Raw genomic sequence first — 25513 nt, forward strand, 5'->3', positions numbered from 1 at the left:
TCTGCCGATTTAGAGTGCTACCTCACTGAAGCATACTGCCGAAGACACCCAGCAGCACACCCCACTCGGTCACATTATACTGACAACGGGGGAACCAGTCGTCCTACTCCTAATTTGCTGATCGCTAAGCAGGAGCAGCAACTACCATTTTTTAAAGACTCTGGTATGTCTCGGCCAGGGGACAGAACCCAAAGTCTTCCTCACAGCGGCGAACGCTCAACTAAAGGCCAAAAGTGAGGCATTGTCAAGGGAGACATTAGGAAGAAGACAGTTTGTAAGAAAGAAAAGAAAAGATAAGATCCCAAATTCAGTCGCCTCTTACGATCATGTAATGGGGGCAGCAGGTACAATTCTTACGCCCTACCTGCAGGGCAGATTTGCTGTCGGTCTATGGAAAATAAATACACTGAAGACCGAATGTCTATGCACAAGAATCTGGTGCATATACAATAAAATCGGGAGTGACATAACACCTACCGTACTTGTATGGATAAATGAGATATTTATTTAACACAGAACACCCATTTAGTCTCACCTAGATATTTAATTCCGTCCGTATAGACCCTCACTTTACGCTAGTCAAAATCTCATACTGGACTCGACGCCATATTGCTAACTATGTGTAGGTCGTGGTCGGCCTAATCACCCTAAGTGCGCGATGGAGCGAAAAGAAAAAAAAATACAACATTTATTTTTATATATTTTACCGCTTATAGTTTATAAAGAATAAAATTTTGAATTGAATATAACAGTTTATGGGAAGAATAAGCTTAGTTTTCTTAATTTTAACTATGTTAGAAGAAACACATATATTGATATATGGTCTTTTCGGTCCATTGCGTTCCGATTCGGGTAGTTAGTCGTACTGTCACTTTCAAAATGGCGGGTCGATAGTATGGAATTTTGACTAGCGTAAAGCGAGGGTCTATACTCATTTATCCATATATGTAAGGTAGGTGTTATGTCACGCCCGATTTCATTGTATATGCACCAGATTCTTAGCGACACCAAACGGTGTCGGATAATTCCACGTTTTCATATAAATTCTAGTAGTGTTCGGATCGATTCTGTCAACATGTAATTTTGGTAAAAAATCTAGGTCTATGAAGTTTTTAGCAGGTCTATGACATTTTGAAATCCCATAGACCGATTGTCTATGAAGATGAAAATCTTAAGTTCATTGACTGCATATTCACTCTATGCCAACCTGTATTACTATAATTTGCTATTTTCAACGGGTTTTTAGATCATTTACAGTGTGCATATATTAAACAGGTAGGCTAGGCTAGGTAGGTACGGCTGCGCGCCACTCATGCGAAACTTGTTTACGTGTACATCGCGTGATTACTGTTGGCCGCATCGATATATAGTACACATTATAGTAATTGTAGATCATTTTGGTCTGGTTTGGTTTGTTTTGCTTAACGTTCTATTTACAGCTAAGGTCATTTAAGGACAGACTCCAGTGCGTGCGATATCCATGCTTGTGGTGAGTGCGTATGTGTGTTTTGGGAGGCCGTGGTATGTTCGTGTTAAGTCTCCTTATGATAGGCCGGAACTTTTGCCGATTTATAGTGCGACCTCACTGAACCATAATGCCGAAGACACCAAGCAGCACACACCACCCCGGTCACATTATACTGACAACGGTGGAACCAGTCGTCGCATTCATAATATGATGAGCGCTAAGCAGGAGTAGCAACTACCATTTTTAAAGACTTGTATGTCTCGGCCAGGGGATAGAACCCAGAAGCCTTCGTCACAGGGGCGAACGCTCAACTAAAGACCAAAAGTGAGGCGTTGTCAAGGGAGATATTAGGAAGAATTTGGGTTGGTTTGGTTCATTTTGTTTAACGTCCTATTAAGAGCTAAGGTCATTTAAGGACGGCCTCTCGTGCGTGCGAAATGTAAGCGTGTGATGAGTGCGTATGTGTGTTTTGGGAGGCTGTGGTATGTTTGTGTTAAGTCTCCTTGTGATAGGCCGGATCTTTTACCGATTTAGAGTGCTACTTCACCGAAGCATACTGCCGAAGACACCCAGCAGCACACCCCATCCGATCACATTATACTGACAACGGGCGAACCAGTCGTCCCACTCCTAATTTGCTGAGCGCTAAGCAGCAGCAGCAACTACCATTTTTAAAGACTTTGGTATGTCTCGGCACGGGGACAGAACCCACAGCCTTTCTCACAGCGGCGAACACTAAACTAAAGGCCAAAAGTGAGGCGTTGTCAAGGGAGACATTAGGAAGAAGAAAGTTGTTAAGAAAGAAAAGAAAAGATAAGATCCCAAGTTTAGTCGCCTCTTACGATCATGCAATGGGGGCAGCAGGTACCATTCTCACGGCCTACCTGCAGGGCAACATTAGGAAGAAGAAAGTTGTTCAGAAAGAGAAAAGATAAGATCCCAAATTTAGTCGCCTGTTACGACATGCAATGGGGGCAGCAGGTACAATTCTTACTCCCTACCTGCAGGGCATTTGTAGATCATATTATTTAATTTTACCTGTATGTTATACTATATTATGTTGTATATATCATCATAATTTATACTGCTGCGCATAATTTGTAATACATATACAGTATAATACATGTACAATTCGTATCCATGTATGTAAATACATTGCGATCCAGGTATTCATATCATCTGATAGACGAATTCCACAATGATCATGTCAGGGTATCGGGCCGACCATCTCTGCGTCATTGAAACGTTCTTTTTTTAAGAACGCCGATGTGGCGCAGCGGTATAGGCTGCGGGTATTTCTGTCTAGGCGAATGGGTGCCATAGATCGTGAGTTCGAGGCTCGGTCAGGGCACGAGTCAAAAAGTTGTCTTCCTTCGTCATTTGTGCTATGTTATATATATATTTATTAGCACAATGTATCATATACACTATGTATTGGTGATCCGAAGATATAGATTTGAATTTCCTGTCGTAGTTGTACCGAGAGAAATATATATAGACATGCACACTAGGTCATTATAATATGTGTCGTTTAGTCATTTTGTTATTTAGTTGTAGCTTGATGTATTTTGGAAGTGTAATTATTATCATATCAATATGAATGGTATATGTATGGTGTGTAAAGGTTCGTACGGTGCGTTTGTATGATTGTATACGTCTGTAAATTACAGATGTCTGGTTTTCATGTTGGGACATGGACCCAAACATACATGGCGTGAGGGGGATGAATTTGTGGGGAAAACAACTGACGGTGGATTATGTCGGTTCCACATAGAGGAGCACTCGCGGGACCTTCTATACCATAGGTGCAGCAGAAGCACATAGAGGTCGGAGTGGCTCGCGTTTCGTCATTGTGTCATATCCTATGGTGGCCACAGGGAGGATACAACATTTGATAGGGATGATACAACATTTGATTGAGGCCAGGAGAATCCATGAACATTTATATATATACAGTGTAAATAACATCTGAGTGAGTGATATTAGTGTATCTATGTATTTCACAAACATAGGATTTAGTTCATAATATTCACAACAATTTTAGGAATCCTAAATGCAAATTTACAAAATTTACCGACATCATCTTTATCAGGGATTTCTTGTATTGTATGTAGCACATGCTCCAACAACCGTCTGTCAACCATGGGCATCTAATAATAAAAGAATGTTTATGTTTTCTGTAAAAAAAAAATATATACTCTCATAATTTCTAGATTTCATTTTGATGATTGGGAGAATTGTGCATTGAGATATTTCATTCTTATTTTTTTCTCCAAACAGGATGTCCGTTAGGAAAGCACGGTTATGGTAACTGTGAAAGTAGATGTTCTGGAGAATGCTATGGTGGTAACTGTCACTCCACCTCCGGAGCTTGTTTCTGTAAGTTACATTTGTATATATTTGATACGTCATACCCATGAGTCATTTGCCGGATTTAGTTTGGAACCGGTCAATTTCTTGGGGTTTTTTCTCATTAGTTTTGACCTCTTGATATATCAATTTTGAACGTTTGAATTTTTTTTATTGATTTAGATAGATTAAAATTATTATTCAGCTGTCTGACAATCAATTATTCAAATTATGATAATAAAAAAAGCCTTTCCGTTTCATTTTAGATTGCACCCCTGGGAAATACGGAAACAGATGCCAAAACAACTGCTCTGTTAATTGTAAAGATAGTTTGTGTAGTATAGACTCTGGATATTGTTTAGGTTCGTATATAGATTAACATTTATAAAGATAAGCTCACACTCAGCTTCATGTCTCCTTTCATTTACTATAATATTCCATAATTGATACTGATTACTACTTTGTGCCTATGACATCCTTCCAGCATAAGATCAACTACTGAAAACTGTTTGTTACTTGTTCAGAGCTTGAGGCCAGACACACTTCTGTTGATCTTAGTTCCATTTGAGTTCTACATTTCTTTCATACCCATCATTATGTACAATCACTACCTCATCTGCATCCGAATTAATTTGAATGCTTTATCTAAGCTGGTATGCGCACAGTACTCCACATGTTACATATATGTTGTGTTTTCAGATTGTGTCCCGGGGAAGTTTGGCGATACATGTGAACTAGACTGCTCTGTCAGCTGCTTAGGTAGACAGTGTTCCAAGGACACCGGGAAATGTATTCGTAAGGACATTTACTAAAATATGCATCAGCCTTATAATTACAGTATTGTCCAACAGTAGTAATTTATTCTAAACAATACCCAAACTGTTATCCGTTTTGTATCCATAACATATGTCCAACATTTACTTCAATCCAACATGGAAATTAAGATGTTTTTTTTTGTGTGCTAAATTACGTAGTGACAACGTTTGACATTTGAAAGATTATGAGATGTTTTTCTGTATGCTAAACTTGTGTGTCTAACTCGGTTGAAATTACCATTTATTAGCGGACTACATTTTACATGGATTGGTAGAATCGGCTTTCGGATTAATGTCCGTCATGTTCAGGATATAACCAAATATACATTGAAATGTCAGTATTAGACATTCCTTCGTTGATATAAAGGCCATTTTATAACACATGAAACCGAAAAAAGAAAAAAGCAAAAATAGTAATGTGTACTAGGTTGATATCAATCTGAAATACAAAAAGTACCGTAAACTTAAGCTTGCTGTATTTCACCAGTATTCCAATAAGCGTTATATGGTGTCTTTTTAGAGAGTTGATATATGCTCTGAGGTAATATCTATAGAGTATAAAGTAAAATATTGAATATCTATGTTTTATTTTTATAATGTATTGCAGGAAAATATGGATTTGCTTGCGGTGAAAACTGCAAATAGCCGAGACCAAATTGCGAGAATATTAATCGGCATATTCTTTGGATGACGCTGTTGATGTCAAGTTTGCAATAAATATCTAAATCGTGTTAAATACAGAAATGAACCACCGTATATATGTTTATTAAGAGTTGAACTGGTCGTTGACCAAATGTTGGTAAGACGTATTAATGACGATATTATTAAATACACCAATAGTTCATTGAAATGTCATTGGATGTATTAAATCTTATCTAAAAGCAAACAATGCTACCCGGAAAAGGAAAAACATGTCGTGTAATGAATTATTTAACATGTATGTTTTTTTCATAACAGGTCAAGAAAGGTATTCCGGCTTGGTGTACCTGCTTCTCCACATCAAATATAATACACTGCATACATTAGTGAAATGCAAGACACATAGTCAAACAAAACGGTCCAATCTACAAACAAAACATGACACACGAATATCTTTAGACGAATAATATTAAGTATCAGTGCATTGTATCAGGTGGGAGCAATGATCACACATCCAAACATAACAGATCAAGAACACCACTCAGAACAGATATACAAGCCATAATGACCATGAGGTTGTTTTGTTAATTGTTTCGTTGCATCACGTGAATCACCTGTCATTTATCCGTGTACACCTGTATTTGTCCTGTCTTGTGTACCTGTTTGTCATGTGGTAGTTGATATGTCGTTGTACATTACATGTCTGGCGTGTATTGATGAGATGTTATGTGTACTAGAGTGAATGATTTTTATAATAACCCTGATCAGTAGTATGTAACGTATTCATATATGTAACTCGGATATCCTGCTTTAAAATTGGCTTTGTTATATCATGCAGTCGTCTGATGGGCTCTATATGGCAAGCAAGGTATGTATATTATGAAATTCAATTATCTTTTATTCTTAGACTTATTCCGTAATATTGTTTATATTTAATAACCAATACATTTTATGTAAAATTTGGGATATGTTATGGCGATGAACTGGTATGCTGTGTATTTGTCAAAGTTGTCATATTAACTTGTATATAATTTGTATATATTAATGAATACTATGCATGTGGTATACAAATATTTCCAAGCATATCCATAATCACAAAAACTACAAGATAATGTTGTTTTAATTTGACCAGTGTTCTACCGTTGTGGTATTAACAGCTATTTTCTAAGAAGACTGCATTGAGCGTGGAATCTTTCACAAGGTTTGATTTAAATCAGATGGTGATGTCCCAACGGTTACAAATGTACTTGCTCAGCAAAGGGGAATGTCGTTGAGATGTGAGTGTTATATTTCATTAGTGTTGTGCTTTCTGACAACGTTACGGTAATAATGCTTATAGATTTATCAATACTATCCATAAGATTCTTTAAACCCATTACTTAACTTAGTTCTCGTGCGCGATACAATGTTACAACCAATTACGATTTTTAGATAAAGCGCATGATTTCTGTATGATGAGATTTCTACGTAATAACTTTACTATTTAGCACACCATGTGTGCACTACTTTGATTTTTTGATAAGATCTGTAAAAGGAGATAAACATGAAGAACATTCGTTACGTTGACATGCCGTTATCTGTTTTAGACAACACATACTGTTGGAAATCCATTGTGAATGATTGGCGTGGAATGCTATCGGATAGTGGATCACATGTGCACCAATAAGCTGTTCACGGGTGTGTAAAACAGACTTTTCTACATACAAAAATCTTCCAATATTAGACAGTTTTGAAGAAATAATACGAGTAATTTTTTTACTTGTCACATTCTTTTGAAATCAATTATTGTGAATTACCAAATATATTAAAAGGAAAAATTCACCTCTTGATACATTTTTTAGCAGTTTCCAATTCTTGGACCCAATAATTAGCGTCAGGGACGAGTTGGAAATGGACAAATTAGCATACTTATGTAACTTAATTCAAGTGGCACACAGTAGTGTACTACGTGAGGCGTTAATCACGTTTGAAAGATTTTGATTTATTTCACCATACTGAAATTATAATGTTTGAAGCTGAAGATTGTATATTCAGGGTGTTTGTCATGGAACAGATATCAAAAACATGTATATTTACTAACAGATAGGCGTGGCTGATAGTCACGATTACTAATGTTTGAGCTTTTGATCTAAAAATGAAATGTTTAGTAATAAGTATTTGTAACTACATTTATGCATTGATCGAGATTTGTGAAAAATTTGAATGTTGATACAATTGTGCATTTTGTTTCAAGTAGGATTTTTTTTCCAGTCAATTACAGATGAATACGGAAGGAAAGGAAGCAAAGGAAGGATAGAGAACAATATATTTAAACATAGCTAACAAAAAAGGATTTGTTTTCGCAAGAGAAGTAGGGAACGAAGATATCCAAAATATATACATTGTATAAAAAAAAAGTGGAGGAAAGAAAAAGGACGTTCAGTGGGCCACCTGATATGAGATTGAATCCTTATACTTAATTCGCTTTATAAGGGGACTTTAAACATGAACCATATGTTACGGCAAAAGACTTTCCCTACAACCGGCATGCATGAAGATGGGATTTCGGTGTAATTCCGAGGACAGGGACAATTCTAATATATAGTTTTGAATGACTTGTGGTATAGGTTTATTTTTGTTTAACGGCCTATTAACAGCTAGTCATTGTTGTACTTCACTCGGTTTGCAGTTTAAAAGTGGAAATGACATGAACTTCAGGATTCCTTAAAATGTGTTTGAAAACTGATATAACGAAAGAAGTTGAAAGAAAACTTGATATGTAACTTTAAAATGTTCAGGCGATGTCTGTTGTCCTGATAGTCGGTGTGATGGGTGTTTAATGGAATACGAAAGACAAGTGTGATGGAAAAAAACAATTGACTGAATGTTAAAATGGAAGATTTATTTAAAAGTTTAGGATTGAAGAAATAGTCTTTATACATCAATGATATATTTTTTTTCTACAGTTTTCAATGGTGTGTCATTGCACTGTTGTGCTTTTAGATGCAACGGTAATGTCTAACCCTAGATGTGGATAAATTCTGTTTTTTATTTATATAAAAAGCAGTTTCTTAGTTCTTATCAACAGTATTTTGATCAAGAATAAAAAAGTAAAGTAAACGAGTCATATATTTGTTAGTTTCTGCAAAACAATTTGTGTTAATGAAAGAAAGATTAACTTTTAATCCATAATAAATGCAATTCTCACAAAGAAATATAGTTTCTGTTTCTTGGTGTCATCTTCATATATCAACATATGTGTCTACTAGTCATCAAGACTCCTGAAAACAGTTAATCATGAATTTTCTGCCGTCAAAATAAGGTAATGATAATAAAAATGGAAAGCGTTCCTAGATGGTCTTTACTATATCTAACTGCAAAATGTATGATTGTACCTCTACCTCCAATTCATGTGGATAGTTTTTAAACTGATTGAAATTATTTCAAATGTCTTATTAAATCTAAGGAAGATCTTATTTAGTTATTTATCGTAAGAACAAATACAGGCTTAGTATGAAAATTGTATTTAGTCTGAGAAGTATAATTAGATCTATACCTAGCTTAAGTTCAAGTTGCCTAAAAGTTAACTTATAAACTTAAGGTAAATATATCTAATTATGAAAAAAAAAAACGCAAGATAATGTGATAATGTTCCCAGGCAAAGGCCAATGTAATAAATGGTAAGATATATCATCATCAGGTAGATGGGCTTTTCAAATCGCCTTGCGTCCGTGGTTCCTGGTCCGTCCGTCCGTAAACAATTATTGTTATCGCTATTTCTGAGAAAGTACTAAAATAATCTCTCAAATTTAATATGTAGGTTTGCCGATTTAAAGTGCTACCTCACTGGAGTATACTGCCAAAGACACCTAGTAACACACCCCTACCGGTCACAGTATACTGCCAACGGGCGAACCAGTAGTCCCACTCCTAATATGATCTGCAAATGTAATATAAACCTAATACACATCAAATTTGTTAAGAAACTGTTTTTATTATTAAAAAAAAATTTCAAAAGATGACATGTTGCTGTCATACATCATTGATCTGTATTCATAAGGAAGTGTTAGATCAGATTTATTGTCACTCTAGTAACAAAATATCGTTTCTTTGTGTTTATCTTTTGATGACATATAGTAAAGTAACAATTATGATGCATCAGTGATCCTTTCCAGGCGTAAGAGAACTTCAACATGACCTTTACAGGTAATTAAAAGTGGTTATAGCCTATGGATTAGGAAATATCAAACCCATTATAATGTAGTGTGTTTCATACAATATACTTTTCAGTTTGAGGGATTGTATTTCATATATTTTAAAGGTGACACCTGTATCGAGTGATAACGTTGAATTTTCTATCGACATCACCCAAAACATTTAGCATGGGCACATTTCTTTTGACTATTAGAAATAACATGTTCATACGTTTTTAAGCATATTCAAGGGTTGTTTCCACCCACCGAATACATGTTTGGGTTGGGGTAAGGGTTAGTATTTTATATATGTCTTGTTAAAATACTAAACAAGATGTGGTCACGAGATGGTCAGAAAATAATGAACCGAATGCCATTAGGTTGAAATGAATGATTCCTCTGCCATCGTTTACTTTTTTAAAAGAACAAAACAAATATGCCACTCCATGGTAATGTTTTCAGAATCTAGACTTTTTTTGTGAGAAATCTAGAAGTCTATAAATGTTACAGATATTACTTTAGCATAGTAAGGGATATTATATTTTAACCCCCCCCCCCCACCCCCCACCCCCAACCCCTCCTCCCTTCCCTCCCTTTTTTAAGTGGTTCATATCCATTGGACCCTACCGTATAAGTTACATATTATAATATAGATTTTCAACTTCACAATTAAGGATCTACTATCATTGATAAAGTAGCATAAGGATTTTGGTTTGTTTGTTTGTCTGCCCTGCAGGTAGGGCGTACGAATTGTACCTGCTGCCCCCATTGCATGATCGTAAGAGGCGATTAAATTTGGGATCTTATCTTAACCCTCCTTTCTCAACAACTCTCTTCTTCTTAATGTCTCCCTTGATAATGCCTCATTTTTGGCCTTTCGTTGAGCGTTCGCCCCTGTGAGGAAGGCTTTGGGTACTGTCCCCTGGCCGAGACATACCAGAGTCTTTAAAAATGGTAGTCGCTATTCCTGTTTAGCGCTCAGCATATTTGAAATGGGACGACTGGTTCGCCCGTTGTCAGTATAATGTGACCGGGTGGGGTGTGCTGCTAGGGGTCTTCGACAGTATGCTTCAGTGAGGTAGCACTATAAATCGACAAAAGTTCCGGCCTTTCACAAGGAGACTAAACACGAACATACCGCAGCCTCCAAAAAAAAAAAAAAACACATACGCACTCACCACTCGCATGCATGTCGCACGCACGAGAGGCCGTCCTTAAGTGACCTTAGCTGTTAATAGTTAAAATATGGAATCTCTTTTCCAGTTAAAATTATATCTTTTATAATTCATATTTCAAGCACTGATAATTCTCAAACGAGCAGTTCTTGTGTAAGCGCTATTACTTTGCATAAACATTGGTAATTAAACATGTTCTCTTTTGCATCATAAAGAAATAATGTACCGCAAGTATTCATGATGCTTTTTTTCTGTACCAATCGTATAACAAACAAAATACATAGCATTTATTATCTTTTAAAAGATTAAAATATCGATTGAAAAGATTGTCGGGGTGCGATCGAGATTTACCAGACCCAAATAATTAAAACTAGAAAAAAATGGGGGAAAACGATAATATTTAGCTTAATAGCTTATACCAACAAAGTCAAAATTTATGAAAAATTCTACCATGTTTGCTATGCAACGCCAGTTTTGATTGGTTTAAAACCATGTATTATTTTCCAATAATACACGCTCGTGTCAATAATACACGCTCGTGAGTCACGGCTGTTGCAATGTTATATAATGTAATATTCATCCAAACTAATACGGTTACTGTAGCCGAGTGGGCTAATGGGTTAGTCTTTGTTCGTTTTTTTTATCACGATACGAGTTCGAATCCTACGAAGGCCGCTTTTTGTCATCCCTTTTGTTTTTAAATTTAAAAAAAATCAATGCCATATGATAGATGTTCTTGATTGTAGAACTGTTTTGCATATAAAGATTAGTAAACTTTATCAACAAAAAGATGCAATACTCAAGAAATAAATTACAAGGTTTTCCCGGGGTTTCTTTGGCGTTTTTCTTTTACGAAGAGGTAGATCTCAGAACTAAACGGTACATGGTACAGTAGAAATAATCAACTTTGACTTTCTTAATTATATCGTATTTAAATGTTGTAAATCTGTATACATGTATCATCTAGTACATACGTATTGAATATCTTATACAACGGACGATACAATACACGGTTGTACACACAGCTTCCCTGAACCCGTATGTGTATGCGTTTTAGCACACGTTCATCTCATTAGCAAAGTGAAATCTTGAGCTATGTATATTTAACTTCCTTGTTGATGTGGGGTCGCCATTAAACTCAATATGGCAACGAGAACGTTAGGAAGACGTGTGATCCTGAGCCTGTTCTTCATAATTCGTACAATCAGATCTGAAGGTAAGTACATGTACTTAATATACGATCTGAGATTAGGGAACACAAAATGACCCACTAATAGGGATTAATAGTGCATGATTAGATTGCGTACTTCCTGGTTTAAGATTTAGATGTTTTGAGTCATAGGAGTGTACCTCGTATAGCAAACATGTTAAATTTCCCCTGCAGGACAGCTTGGTAAATTTACATATTAAACATCTTATTTGTGTCTTTGAATTAAGTATGCAATGAATCTTAGCACAAGTTATCCAACTTATGATAAGCTCAATTCATAGAAAATTTTACAACATAGATTTAGAGAGGAAGAGAGAGAGAACATTAATACATTTTTGTTAATTCCTAATAGTGCGTCGTTACAATTAAGGATTTGTTGAATACCGATACTTTTTGAAAATCTTAATTCAGCAATAAATGTTCAAATCCAGGATACAAATAGCCTTTCTTTCTGGAGTCACTGTATCATGAATACTTGCCTAAGGGTGAGCTGTTGCGTTAATCATGTGATGAAATTTGATTTTACGGTTTCCGAAGGATATAAAAGCAACACACTAGTGTTAAACACAGTGTTAAATATTCATGAATGCGCCGTAAACACAATAGTATCGTTTTCTCTGCATGTGCTGGCAGACAGATATTTAATCTGCCATTATCCCATATGTAGTCAAGTCTTCATAGCGGTAATACATTATCACAGGTAATTTGATGAAATGACATTTAAATAACGCGCTTGACAGTACTGGCTCATGCAGACATACGAACATTTAATGTCCATGTTAAGTCATTATCTTCAATATCAAAACATGCGTCCTTTCAAATATTTTATTTCGGTAAGTATGTGAATTTCATGTTTAAGCAAATTTATTCATTTCCATATTTACTTGTTGACTTTGTAAGGTTTTTTTTTTCAATGCAAAACGACAACTTTAGCTAAGAAGTTGGAATTAACTTTACACACTTTCAAACATAACGACTTCAAAATCCAATACGGAGACACTCGTACTATTTAACCTGTTGTGAAATAGCAATTCCTTATATCATTAGACATGTTAACATTTTGCTTCAGCAGTTATGGTAAACATATCGTAATTACCTGCGTTTGCAATCCGAATGATATAAAATTTAATGAAGGAAGACATTTTACAATGTATCGTTGAATACCTCTGCCTTAGAACAAGGTAATCACCGTTCTAGCGTCGTCATATGGAAAAAGAGTCATTTTTGTAATGTTTTTAGATTATTATTGTATATCGTGACCCCTTTGTAAGCAATCTAATATTTACATATCGTATCAAAACCAAGGTATGTTCTGATTGATATTTCAAAACTGTATACACTAATAATGTATTTGATTTTTAGGTGATATAAGCATTCATAAGCCAGCTGAACAGAGTAGTAATAACAACAGTATATTGGTAGCCAGTAAGGCTGTGGATAACTGCTTGCATTTGGACTTAAAATATGAGTGCTGTACACTTACGAATACCACTGGTCAAAAAATAGCTTGGTGGCGTGTTGATCTTTTGGAAGTCGTAACTATCAGTTGGATCTCGTTATACGTCAGAAGTGAGTTTTTTTCGGCAATAATCTCAAATTGAGTTAAAATGCATAAGACAAACATTAACACACTTTTTAAATTTATTTATTATCTAACAACCAGTTGCTGGTCAATTAGTGCCCAGTCTAAAAAAATCTTTCTTCTAATAAAATTTTCTGTAAATTGAATTATGACATTTATATATGATTCTTCCGTGCATATATTGCATAAAATATTGATCTTTACTTTTTTGATATTTCATTCTTTCCAGATGGTTCTCAGCCTAAATTGGCCGGATACCAAATTTATGCATCTAATACCACCACTTCACCAACAGACGGTGTCCTCTGTTATAGTGACAACAGTAGTACAGAGGCAGATGTACAGTTGGTGGCCCATCATACTTGCCCACATGTAGCTCGGTATGTAACCGTCTACAACTATAGAAACGACCCAAAACGATACGACTGGTATAGTGACTACGCTATTCTTGAATTGTGTAAAGTTACGGTTAAGGGTAAGTGACAGTTATGTTCAATAGTTTCTAGAATAGAATTGTTCATATCATGTCTGTCGATTCGACTTTTTGTTTTTATATACATAGTCACCATAACAGCGAAAGTATTGTATATCTTTGTATCTGGCTTGAGTTAAATGCAAATCGTTGGATATCTGATGCATAAATGATTAATATAATGATAAGTCTATGGTAATAACCGATTATACATACCTAAAAAAATATATTAATATGATAGCACAGAACTCCTGTCATCTATTGATTTTGATGCAAATAAAGATCAACAGTCTTACCTCGCACCAGATCAACATCGAATATTAAGTTATTAAACATGAATGTGATATCAATATAGGTACAGTTTAGAACATAATTGAAGGAATTTGTAAGGACTCTGTAACCTCCTATAAGCTCTACAGTATGATTATTCCTACATGAAATCACAAATTAGCAAACAAAATGACAGTTTTTTTCCAATGGGCATGCCATTTGTCTTTTCAGAAATCTGTACAAAACGAAATGTTCTTTTTGTTCCATGTAAATATGCTTAGTATGTAATAGTTTTCACAGACCAGAATGGAGTTACTTTATATCTGCAGGTTCAACCATACCTCTATCATGAGAGTATCTTAGTGGTATTGACATTACAGCAAACATAAAGATTAGTTCTGGTTTACGTTTTGGAAATTGAGCTCCTCACTTGTTCTCGTTTTATCTCTCTGGTATATTTTGCGAACTTCTAACTATCTGTAAATTAATATGAAATTAAATAGAAGACGTCTCACGACATCCGGACCAAAACGAATTTTTTTGCATTGCTTATCAGTTGGAATAAAGTCAATATACATTATAGCTAGCTACGATAAGTTCGTAGACGTGATTCAAATTAAAACAGGAACATGGTGTTAATGGTAATTGTTGAATTAAGCCTTTGCCATGAATTCAGTTTAATTGAAAACAATGAAGGAATATTGAAAGCAATGAAAATTGATTCTGTGCATCAAAAGAACTGATGTATTTTTCATTGGACAGATTAATAGTGAAGAATGTAACTTTTGTGAACAACAGACTTGAAAACTTTATTTTTTTGCGATATTTGCAAATGTGTACGAAGTTGTAATACAAATAACAAAATCAAGTTCCGGCCTATAACAAGGAGACTTAACACGAACATACCACAGCCTCCCATAACACACATACGCACTCGCCACACGCATGCATACCGCATGCACGGGAGGCCGTCCTTAAATGACCTTAGATGTTAATAGGACGTTAAACAAAATAAACCAAACCAAACCAAACCACGAACGGCTTTATCAGGAATTTCTTGTATTGTATGTAACATTAATGCATCCTCCTTCCTCTTTCCGACCACCGTACATGAGCCTCAAATTATAATAAAATATATTTTATGTTTTCTGTAAACAACACGTTCATATAGTCCATTTTTTTTTTTTTTAACTGCGAGTATTTCATTCCACGAATGGATATTGCTCTTGGATACGTTAGATGCAAATGTTTCAAGGCATGGTTAAAAATAGTTTATTCGAAATCTTTTTCCACCAGGATGTCCGGTAGGAAGGCACGGTTATGGTAACTGTGAAAGTCGGTGTTCAGAAGAATGCTATGGCGGTAACTGTCAGTCCACAACAGGAAATTGTTTCTGTAAGTTTTCTTTATATACGCATCTGCAATGTAACCAAGAAAAAAAAACCATTTTGATATGAATAATACATTACATTATTTTAATTGAAGTACATCATCGCATTTCGTTTCTTTTCAGATTGTTCAACAGGGAAATACGGCAACAGATGTCAAAACAACTGCTCTGCTAATTGTAAAGATAGTTTGTGTAGTATAGATTCCGGATATTGTTTAGGTTCGTAGTATAATAAACATTAACAAAAACATGCTTACATTCAGCTACATATCTCTTGTCATTACCTATGTAATTTCATAATTGCTAGAGACCTTATTTCTGATTTCTGTCAATGGCATTCTGTAAGCATCATATCCATTACTTACTGAAAGCTGCTTGTTATTTGTTTCAAGTATAGGACCGGTCACACTTTTGCGTATCATAATTCGCATGAGTTGTTAAATTTCCCTTCATATCCAGCCTCATTTGTTTCTTAATTGTTTTGTGTAGGCTTTGTCTAGGCCAGTACGCGCATAGTACATGACTGCACAGTACGCCTGAAAGTTTTGAATATTTACAATCTAGGAAATATATATTTCCAATAAAAATTAGATATTAGAATGAGCTGTGGATGCGAGCTATATTTAGGAGTCACTTCAAAACTCTTTTGTTGTTGAACGGGTATCTATGATCATAGTCTGGATTAGTCACGATCCTAGCAGAGACAAGTGACTAAGAATAAGACGGTCTTGAAGGTAGGCCGATAAGTCTTATCTTAATTATCCAGGTACGAGTCCATTTTCATCAGAATGATGATTGAGAATTTAATCATAATTTCACATCACTAACGATCTAGGTTCTTTATTTGAAGCGTCAAATATATTTTCAACAGCAATACACATGGAAATAAGCAAGTCTCAAAAGAATAGAATGGACAATATATTCTATCCTCAACCAGAACGCATGATGCCGTATATACGTATCAGATTAAACATCATCCCTAAATTTCTGGTATTTACAGACGTATTATATAAAACTGCAATATGAAGCATGTCCATCAACAGTCCGTTTTATCAGTGCATTTCGTCTTAAGTTTACATTCAATAACTTACCGGATATACGCTGTATAACCATGGGGTAACCCACGAACAAAATTGTGTAATTGATGTTCAATCATATCCATGCTGTAACGATAAATTAAAAATACTTGTTGAGGTTTTGATTCTGTAATATTCATGATAGTGTATATAATGATTTCCATAACCGTTCTGCTTTCGCTAAAAAAAATAATAATAAAATAAGTGTATTTCTTCGTTTAAATTGACGATGTAAATTCGACAATGACCATGCATTTCTTATACATAAAATTGCGCATTAATTTCTTATCGCGATATATATCCAGGTAGTGACTCTCGCGGATTTGCTCGAGTTAATATAATGCAATCATTTACTTGCGATGACTATTATATATTTAAGTATGCATATTGAAATACAAACTGCGGCTTTATGGTATTATATTTCTCAGACGATATGTTTGTTTAGAAGCTCACATTCACAACACATTCTCACATCATATAGTTGATGCATCGTGTAATAGGAACAAGGTGAGATATCCCCTGTATAGGAATAACTACTTAGCACATGCAACCATTACCATATAATACGCATGGCTGATTATCATCGCTTGCTATGGTCGTGGTCGTCGTTACCTGTTAAACACAGAACACAAACTTCAAATTTAGTTCCCATTCACAGCTTAATCTTGCATCCGTAAGTTGACGATATGTCTAATACGCTGTCCTACCGGTATGAGGAACATATGTATGAGCCGCATATGTAAGACTCCTGCATAGCCACCTTTCAGTACAGATTCAAAGTACTCTGAAAGAACCCATAGGGAATGGCGACATATATCACAAATAAGTACCGTTCGTCCTGCTATCCGAACACACGTTCTGCGTATGTTGAATTTATGACAAAAGCACAGATAGCGTTCTTGCCGAACGTTCAAGGCAATCTCGATATTTGGTATAGATATGCTCGTCCTCTAGATTCAAGAAATGTCAAGCCGAAACTGTTGATAGGACGTTAAACAAATACAACTAGCCAACAATTTTTTTTTAAATCAAGCCAAAACCGGCAAAACCCAGGGATTGATGTCATTTATCATCTGGACGTCATTATAAACCTGTGACTTTCTACTGAAAGAAGCTAACGTTTTTTTTAAAACGGGAATACGCTCGGGATACACTTCGTAAATGTCGGAGGTAAAACTGACATGCGTTTTATTATAAGTTGTCGGAAATATGTTTATTCGCAGCCATCCTCTGCTAGAAATATAGTCCTGCGCACTTCATTCACAAAAATATGAGCAACCTACCAATTAATGCCTTGTCACTGACTACTGCATATATTCTACTGTATATTGTCTGAGTATATTGCCTACTGTACATTGGATACTGCACATAGCCTACTGTGCTTGGCCTTCTGTATCCTGCACATTGAAAGTAACCTACTGTATACGACCTACTGTACATAGACTACCATATACAGCCTACTGTATAATACCTACTGTACTGTACATTGCCTACTGTATAATGCCTACTGTACATAGCCTACTGATACTGCCTACTGTGCATGGCATACTGTATACTTCGTATTATACATAGCGTACTGTATACTGCCTACTGTATATGGCCTACTGTACAATGCCTACAGTACACAGCCTACTGTATACTGTACAATGCCTACTGTACAATGCATACTGCCTAGTGTACAATGCATACTGTCTAGTGTACAATGCATACTGCATATTTCCAACTGTATACTGCCTACTGTACATAGACTACTGTATACTGCCTACTGTATATGGTCTACTGTGTAGTGCTTACTGTACATTGCCTACTGATACTGCCTACTGTGCATGGCCTACTGTATACTTCGTATTGTACATAGCCTACTGTATACTTCCTACTGTGCATAACCCACTGTTTACTGCCTGTTGTATACTGACTACATTACATAACCCACTGTTTACTGCCTACTGTACATGGCATACTGCCTACTGTATACTGCCTACTGTACAAAACCCACTGATTACTGCCTACTGTATACCGACTACATTACATAACCCACTGTGTACTGCCTATTGTATACTGACTACATTACATAACCCACTGTTTACTGCCTATTGTATACTGACTACATTACATAACCCACTGTTTACTGCCTATTGTATACCGACTACATTACATGACCCACTGTTTACTGCCTACTGTATACCGACTACATTACATAACCCACTGTTTACTGCCTATTGTATACCGACTGCATTACATAACCCACTGTTTACTGCCTATTGTATACCGACTGCATTACATAACCCACTGTTTACTGCCTATTGTATACTGACTACATTACATAACCCACTGTTTACTGCCTACTGTATACCGACTGCATTACATAACCCACTGTTTACTGCCTATTGTATACTGACTACGTTACATAACCCACTGTTTACTGCCTATTGTATACCGACTGCATTACATAACCCACTGTTTACTGCCTATTGTATACCGACTACGTTACATAACCCACTGTTTACTGCCTATTGTATACCGACTACGTTACATAACCCACTGTTTACTGCCTATTGTATACCGACTGCATTACATAACCCACTGTTTACTGCCTATTGTATACTGACTACGTTACATAACCCACTGTTTACTGCCTATTGTATACCGACTGCATTACATAACCCACTGTTTACTGCCTATTGTATAATGACTACATTACATAACCCACTGTTTACTGCCTATTGTATACTGACTACATTACATAACCCACTGTTTACTGCCTATTGTATACCGACTACATTACATAACCCACTGTTTACTGCCTATTGTATACTGACTACGTTACATAACCCACTGTTTACTGCCTATTGTATACCGACTACGTTACATAACCCACTGTGTACTGCCTATTGTATACCGACTACATTACATAACCCACTGTTTACTGCCTATTGTATACCGACTACATTACATAACCCACTGTTTACTGCCTATTGTATACTGACTACATTACATAACCTACTGTTAACTGCCTACTGTACATGGCATACTGCCTACTGTATACTGCCTACTGTACAAAACCCACTGTTTACTGCCTACTGTATACTGCCTACTGTACAAAACCCACTGATTACTGACTGCTGTATACTGACTACTGTACATAACCCACTGTTTACTACCTACTGTATACTGCATACTGTTAACTGCCTATTGTAGAAACTATTGTTAACTACCTCCTGTGTATAGCCTACTATTAGCTGTGTTCCTACTACTGCATAACGTTAACTGTTTAATGTCCTGCCTACTGCCTACTACCACTGCCTACTTCTGATTATTTCTTCCCAAAGGCGTACTGAATGATGCCTGTTTACTCTGTACTTGTTACTGTTGACTTCTTACTCATTTTGGAATTATACATGAATGAATATAAGGACGAAAAGCGTAATAAACTTTTAAAAAAAAATCAAACATTTAGAGAGTTTTCCGCGAACTAACCACAGAAACTAAATGAAAACGGTCAATTATACATATGTGTCATGTTTTCAGATTGCGTTCCGGGAAACTTTGGTGATAAATGTGAATTAAGTCTGTTCTATCAACTGCTTAGATAGACAGTGTGCCAAGGATACCGGGGAATGTTTGGGTAAGGAATTTCAAAAAAAAATGTATCGTTGTTACAATGACAGTATTGCCAAACAGTGGAAATTTATTCTCCACAATGCATCATTGTTATTTGTTTTTTATCCGTAGCTGGTGTCGGAAAACATCTGTTCTAACAATAACTTCAATTTGCAAAGGAAGTTACAATGTTTTTTTATGCTCGGTCAACAAATGTTGATCAAAGACTTTCAATGGATCCATCCTTGTATTGATGATGATATAAACATCCCACCACTGGTAGATTGAGTTTTCGTTAGATATATTACATATTATTAAAAAGCAAACAATGCTAACTAGAGAATGAAAAGCATGTAAGGTAATACATATTTATTTAACATGTATGATTTGTTTTAGAACAGGTCAGAGAAGGTGTTCTGGCTTTGATAGACCTGCTTCTTCACATCGAATCTACACTACATTAGCAAAACGACAAACATGGTGTCTAACAAACAATCTAATGTACAGACAAGTTCAAATATACACAAGTCTCTAGACGAGTGATATTAGTTAATTAAGTACCAGTGCATTATGTTAGGTGGAACAAAATCCAAACACATTCAAACAAAACAAGTCAAGAACACAAATCAAACTAAATATACATACGATGACAATGAGGTTGTATTTTGAAATGTTTTGTGTCATCACGTGAATCACCTGTTATTTATCCGCGTACACCTGTGTGTGTCCTGTCTTGTGTACCTGTTTGTCCTGTGATATTTTATGTGTCGTTGTATATTACATGTCTGTTGTGTATGGGTGGAATATTTAAGTGTCCTGGATATATATACATGGATATATCACCCGAGTATCCCGCTTTTTAAATTGGCTTTGTTAAATCATGCAGTCTTCTAATGCTCTCTATATGGCAAACAAGGTATGTATAATGGTAAATTGCATTATTATTTTTTTATCATAGAACGGATCTGTAATATTGTTTTCCGAGCTTAACGAAATGCAAATATTTTACAGTGATTTTTTTATCGAATATTTTAATTGAAATGTTGTATTTCTGAATCATCCTAAACAATGAATTTGATGTACAATCTGTGATATATGATGATAGATGCCTCGCCTGTACGCTGTTTATTTGTCAAGAGTTTCAGATTGATGTATTCAGTACCAACTACTGTGGAATAAGTTGATAGTACTTTACCGTTACAAAAATGCTTGAACAATATATATGTTTTGTATTGACCTTGTGTTTTACCATTGCTGGCTTTCCTTCTCAGTTTGACCTTTATTATGAACCTGTATCAATCGTGGGATCTTTCAGAAGGTTTGTCTAAAAATATTTATAGAATCGAATTTAAAATAAATGTACTTCACTACATTGTACTCAAATGTAATTAATTTAAAAAAAAAATAATTATATGATTTACAATAATCGTTTGTGAATTAATATATATATTATTGTTTGGTTCCACAAAAGATATAGAGTAATTAATTTGAATTATATCAGTTATTTCTTGAAACGATACATTAAGTGATTACAATTTGTTATAATTTGTTTACCCGAGGTATATTTACTAATAAGCCTTTGAATCACTTAATAGTGCATTGCCATTAATATATCATTATAATTAATAACCATCTTTATTTATATGGCTTTCGTAAATTATGTGATTTTATTAAGTATTGGTTTGTTTATCGGGGATATTTCCATCGTAAATCTATAAAGTGTGAGCCTTTAATCAGTGTCATTAATATATTCTGACGTCACCCATCTCTGTAAAATATATTAACGAAAGCGTTTTATATTTCAGAATACATTAAATTCCGTGAAAGCCTGTATGTGGACATTCATCACGAATGAGGAAGTTCTGAAGTCCTCACGGCTACAAATGCGCATGTTCAGTAAGAGGACGCTCGTACCGATGTGGGTGTTATATCTCGATAGAGAATATGTTGCTTTCCCATAACTAATGATACTTATTGATCATTATAATACAGACATCCTCCGGACCTATTTCTGAACTTCGTTATCGTGCGCGATATTAAGTTCCAACAAATAACGGCTTTCAGATATAACGCATGATTTCTGTATTGTGAGATTTCTACTTGATAACTTTACTATTTAACACAACAGGCTGTTTTTAACAATACTGTTTTTTTAAGATCTGCACAGTTTAACAGATAAAAAAAGTTCATTACATTGATTTTTGTCTATTTTAGCCGACGCATGATGTTTGATGAATGATTATTGTGGAATGTTTTAGGAAAGTAATCATCTCATGTGCACCAGTAACCTGTAAATGGGTGTTAAAATAAAACACAAGGTATTACGATTGGAAAAATTGAACAGTTCGTCATATATCGTTTGGATGAAATCATGATTCAATCCACTACGTGTAACATTTCAAAATATACTTTTCATTTTTTTTTTTCAATTATTATGGTTAAGGTGTCCCGACACTTTATCACTAGCCCTCCACCACTGAGTTGCGAGTTCGAAACCTACGTGGGGCAGTTGCCAGGTACTGACCGTAGGCCGGTGGTTTTCTCCGGGTACTCCGGCTTTCCTCCACCTCCAAAACCTGGCACGTCCTTAAATGACCCTGGCGGTTAATAGGACGTTAAACAAAAAACAAACAAACACATATTACAATTTTATAATTTTAGACCCTTACTATCGGGGACAAGTCACAAAAGGATAAAAAAGTTATCATGCAGTTTCATTTAGAAAGGCCTGTGTCAAACGGCCCAGGGTAGTTATCAGCACGTTATAAATGTAGAAAACTCTTAGGAAACGATCCGACTCTTTGAATGGTGGACTAGGACTGACTTTATTACAAAAGATATTGGATTTTCTCATCAAGGGCGATAACTCATAGAGGCTTAGCCAATATTTGAAGTAGAGGATCGTACATGTATACTCAAAATGTGCCATCATACCGATCAAATAACATGTTTTCTACATCCTGGTTAAATTAATAAGGGGACCTAATTAGGCCCGAGGAAACTCGGGCTAGGTCGGTGGTAAAGGTCAAATCAGGTATTTTCACACATGATCCAGTTAAACAAAAAACATGATCAATATTGATATATTACATCAAAAAACCTAGATTGACATATCTACTTTAAATCTACATTAAATGCATAGACACAAATTAAGTTCAAAGAGGCATTTGATTTAACTTCCTGAAATACATACATTTTTGAGGGGATTTCATTCGTGGTGTCTGAAGTAATTAATTGTTGTCTAAGTCAAATTACATTGGGATGAAAAATACGCGTGCGCAGTCAGTTTATATGCAGAAAAAACCAGGGGGGGGGGGGGGGGGGGGGGGTCCAACACAAGTTAAGGAAGCATTATTTTTTTTGATACCACCTCAATTCCCTTCCTCCTTTTTAATTATTACCTAATATAAAAGTATTGTTAAATTTGATTTGAAGCAACTTAACGATATTCTATGCTGTCCTAATTATTGTAATTATATCATCTGATGTTACAGAAATCTGAATAATTTTCTTTCATTTTCAGATAATTACCGGCTATGGAATTAAATATGGTGATCAAAATACCCGAGCTTAGGGAAGGATCATGAAAAGTAAACACTGCTTACAAAAATCAATTACTTCCGGAGTGGAGAGCGGAACAAAATACACCAAACTCTGCATTCATAAATACAAAGATTTTTTTAACTTTCATCGTTCAAATCCCGAATATACATAGTCCAGAGGTTAAAGATTGTGATACTCTAAATTTGTATTATGAGTATGGATTGTGTGGTTAATATTATATTTCGGATGCAAGGATAAGGAAGTACAGTGGGTCTCGTGATACAGGAAGGTCTCCTCAAACTTGATTCTTTGTACGGGGAAAGAAATATGAAACATTAGGATTTCACCAAGGAGAGGTTATTGAAAATAAAACAGTCTACTACGGAAATAAACTTTGTGCATATGTGTGTGCATCATGTAATCGGTATACAGGTATATCGAGATGTAATCGGTATACAGGTATATCGAGATGTAATCGGTATACAGGTATATCGAGATGTAATCGGTATACAGGTATATCGAGATGGAATCGGTATACAGGTATATCGAGATGTAATCGGTATACAGGTATATCGAGATGTAATCGGTATACAGGTATATCGAGATGTAATCGGTATACAGGTATATCGAGATGGCACTCCAAAGGACACGTGGGTTGTGTTATATTTTGATATCGATAGAGCTTCGTGGTGGGATAAAGGGATGAGAACTTCCTATTTCCTGTGATTAAAAAAATAAAAACATGTTTATGTCCATGTTTTTATTCTCCCATGTTGTATTAAATATCATTCCGTTCTTGAGATTTCATTTTTTTCTGTAAACTTTTTGTTAAAATAAAAATGCCCTCTCCTCCCTCCCAATGGATTTTGTTTTGTAGGTAATGTTTCGCATATAAAATAGGATTTCCCTTCGAACCAATATAAACACTTTTTAGAGAGAGCGATAAAATTGTGACATGTTTTCATCCCTATTTTGAGATAATCTTTTTTTTAAATATGTTTTTACCCAAAAAGGTCTATCTGTAAATCTGGAGAAAAATAGCTTAAAAAGGCATAATAATTTTTGCAAAATTGTTTTCCAAATGCTATGATTTCGTTTCTTCTTTCTGATTAATTATATCAGACATATACTACATTTATTAGTTACGTGCTAGATATCTCTTTAATCATATGGTCATGGCTCGCAACATCATGATACTATAATTATATAAGCATTTAGTTGAGTATGTCCAGAACAAACCATTTTGATGGCATGATGTCATTTAAATGTGTATTATCGAAGTTTGAATTTGATCAAATATACCCAAAACATAATCTGTTCTTATGTATCTTATTTATGTTATTGGGGCCGCGGTGTCCCGACATTTTATCACTAGCCCTCCACCTCAGGGTTGCGAGTTCGAAACAAACAGGGAGCAGTTGCCAGGTACTGACAGTAGGTCGGTGGTTTTTCTCCGGGTACTCCAGCATTCCTCCTTCTTCAAAACCTGGTGTGTCCTTAAATGACCCTTGGTGTTAATAGGACGTTAAATTGAATAAACCAAAATTGATTTGATCATCGATACCAAACGATTGCGATTTGTAACAATTACTAAAAGATCGTATCTTAAGTTCTTTTTATGTTGAAGCTTGAATATGTGATGATATAAAGTATGTTGATAAAGTTGACAAATTGTTGAGACAATGAATCAGAGTGTAACTGTAAACGTAGATCCGTATATTTACCAGCTCGGGTAATTTACATAGTTTTGAG

General features: G+C 35.4%; 1 protein-coding gene and 2 long non-coding RNA genes across 10 annotated transcripts; all 3 read left to right on the plus strand.

The window, feature by feature from the left end:
- The first annotated feature begins 3725 nt into the window (after positions 1 to 3725).
- On the plus strand, positions 3726 to 6472 carry LOC117326335. The gene is made up of 3 exons (XR_004532471.1): positions 3726 to 3847; positions 4084 to 4179; positions 4517 to 6472. It is a non-coding gene; the product is annotated as an uncharacterized LOC117326335 (long non-coding RNA).
- A 4-nt stretch (positions 6473 to 6476) lies between these two features.
- Positions 6477 to 8465, plus strand: LOC117326334. Its single transcript, XR_004532470.1, has 3 exons — positions 6477 to 6548; positions 6858 to 6948; positions 7522 to 8465. It is a non-coding gene; the product is annotated as an uncharacterized LOC117326334 (long non-coding RNA).
- A 3213-nt stretch (positions 8466 to 11678) lies between these two features.
- LOC117326330 (fucolectin-like) lies at positions 11679 to 24284 on the plus strand. Of its 8 annotated transcripts, none has more exons than XM_033883040.1 (9): positions 11681 to 11834; positions 13191 to 13397; positions 13640 to 13885; positions 15449 to 15547; positions 15666 to 15761; positions 20147 to 21536; positions 22024 to 22136; positions 22433 to 22536; positions 23742 to 24284. In XM_033883040.1, exons 1-6 carry the CDS (start codon positions 11762 to 11764, stop codon positions 20209 to 20211), a joined length of 786 nt encoding a protein of 261 aa, XP_033738931.1. In that variant the 5' UTR covers positions 11681 to 11761; the 3' UTR covers positions 20212 to 21536; positions 22024 to 22136; positions 22433 to 22536; positions 23742 to 24284. The 8 variants fall into 8 exon arrangements, with proteins under 8 accessions (XP_033738937.1, XP_033738936.1, XP_033738931.1 ...); XM_033883041.1 differs by having other exon boundaries at positions 22477 to 22536; XM_033883043.1 differs by having other exon boundaries at positions 22024 to 22114.
- The last annotated feature ends 1229 nt before the right edge of the window (positions 24285 to 25513 follow it).

This window comes from Pecten maximus, chromosome 4 (genome assembly GCF_902652985.1).
Source record: "Pecten maximus chromosome 4, xPecMax1.1, whole genome shotgun sequence".
NCBI classification, from domain to species: Eukaryota; Metazoa; Mollusca; class Bivalvia; order Pectinida; family Pectinidae; genus Pecten; species Pecten maximus.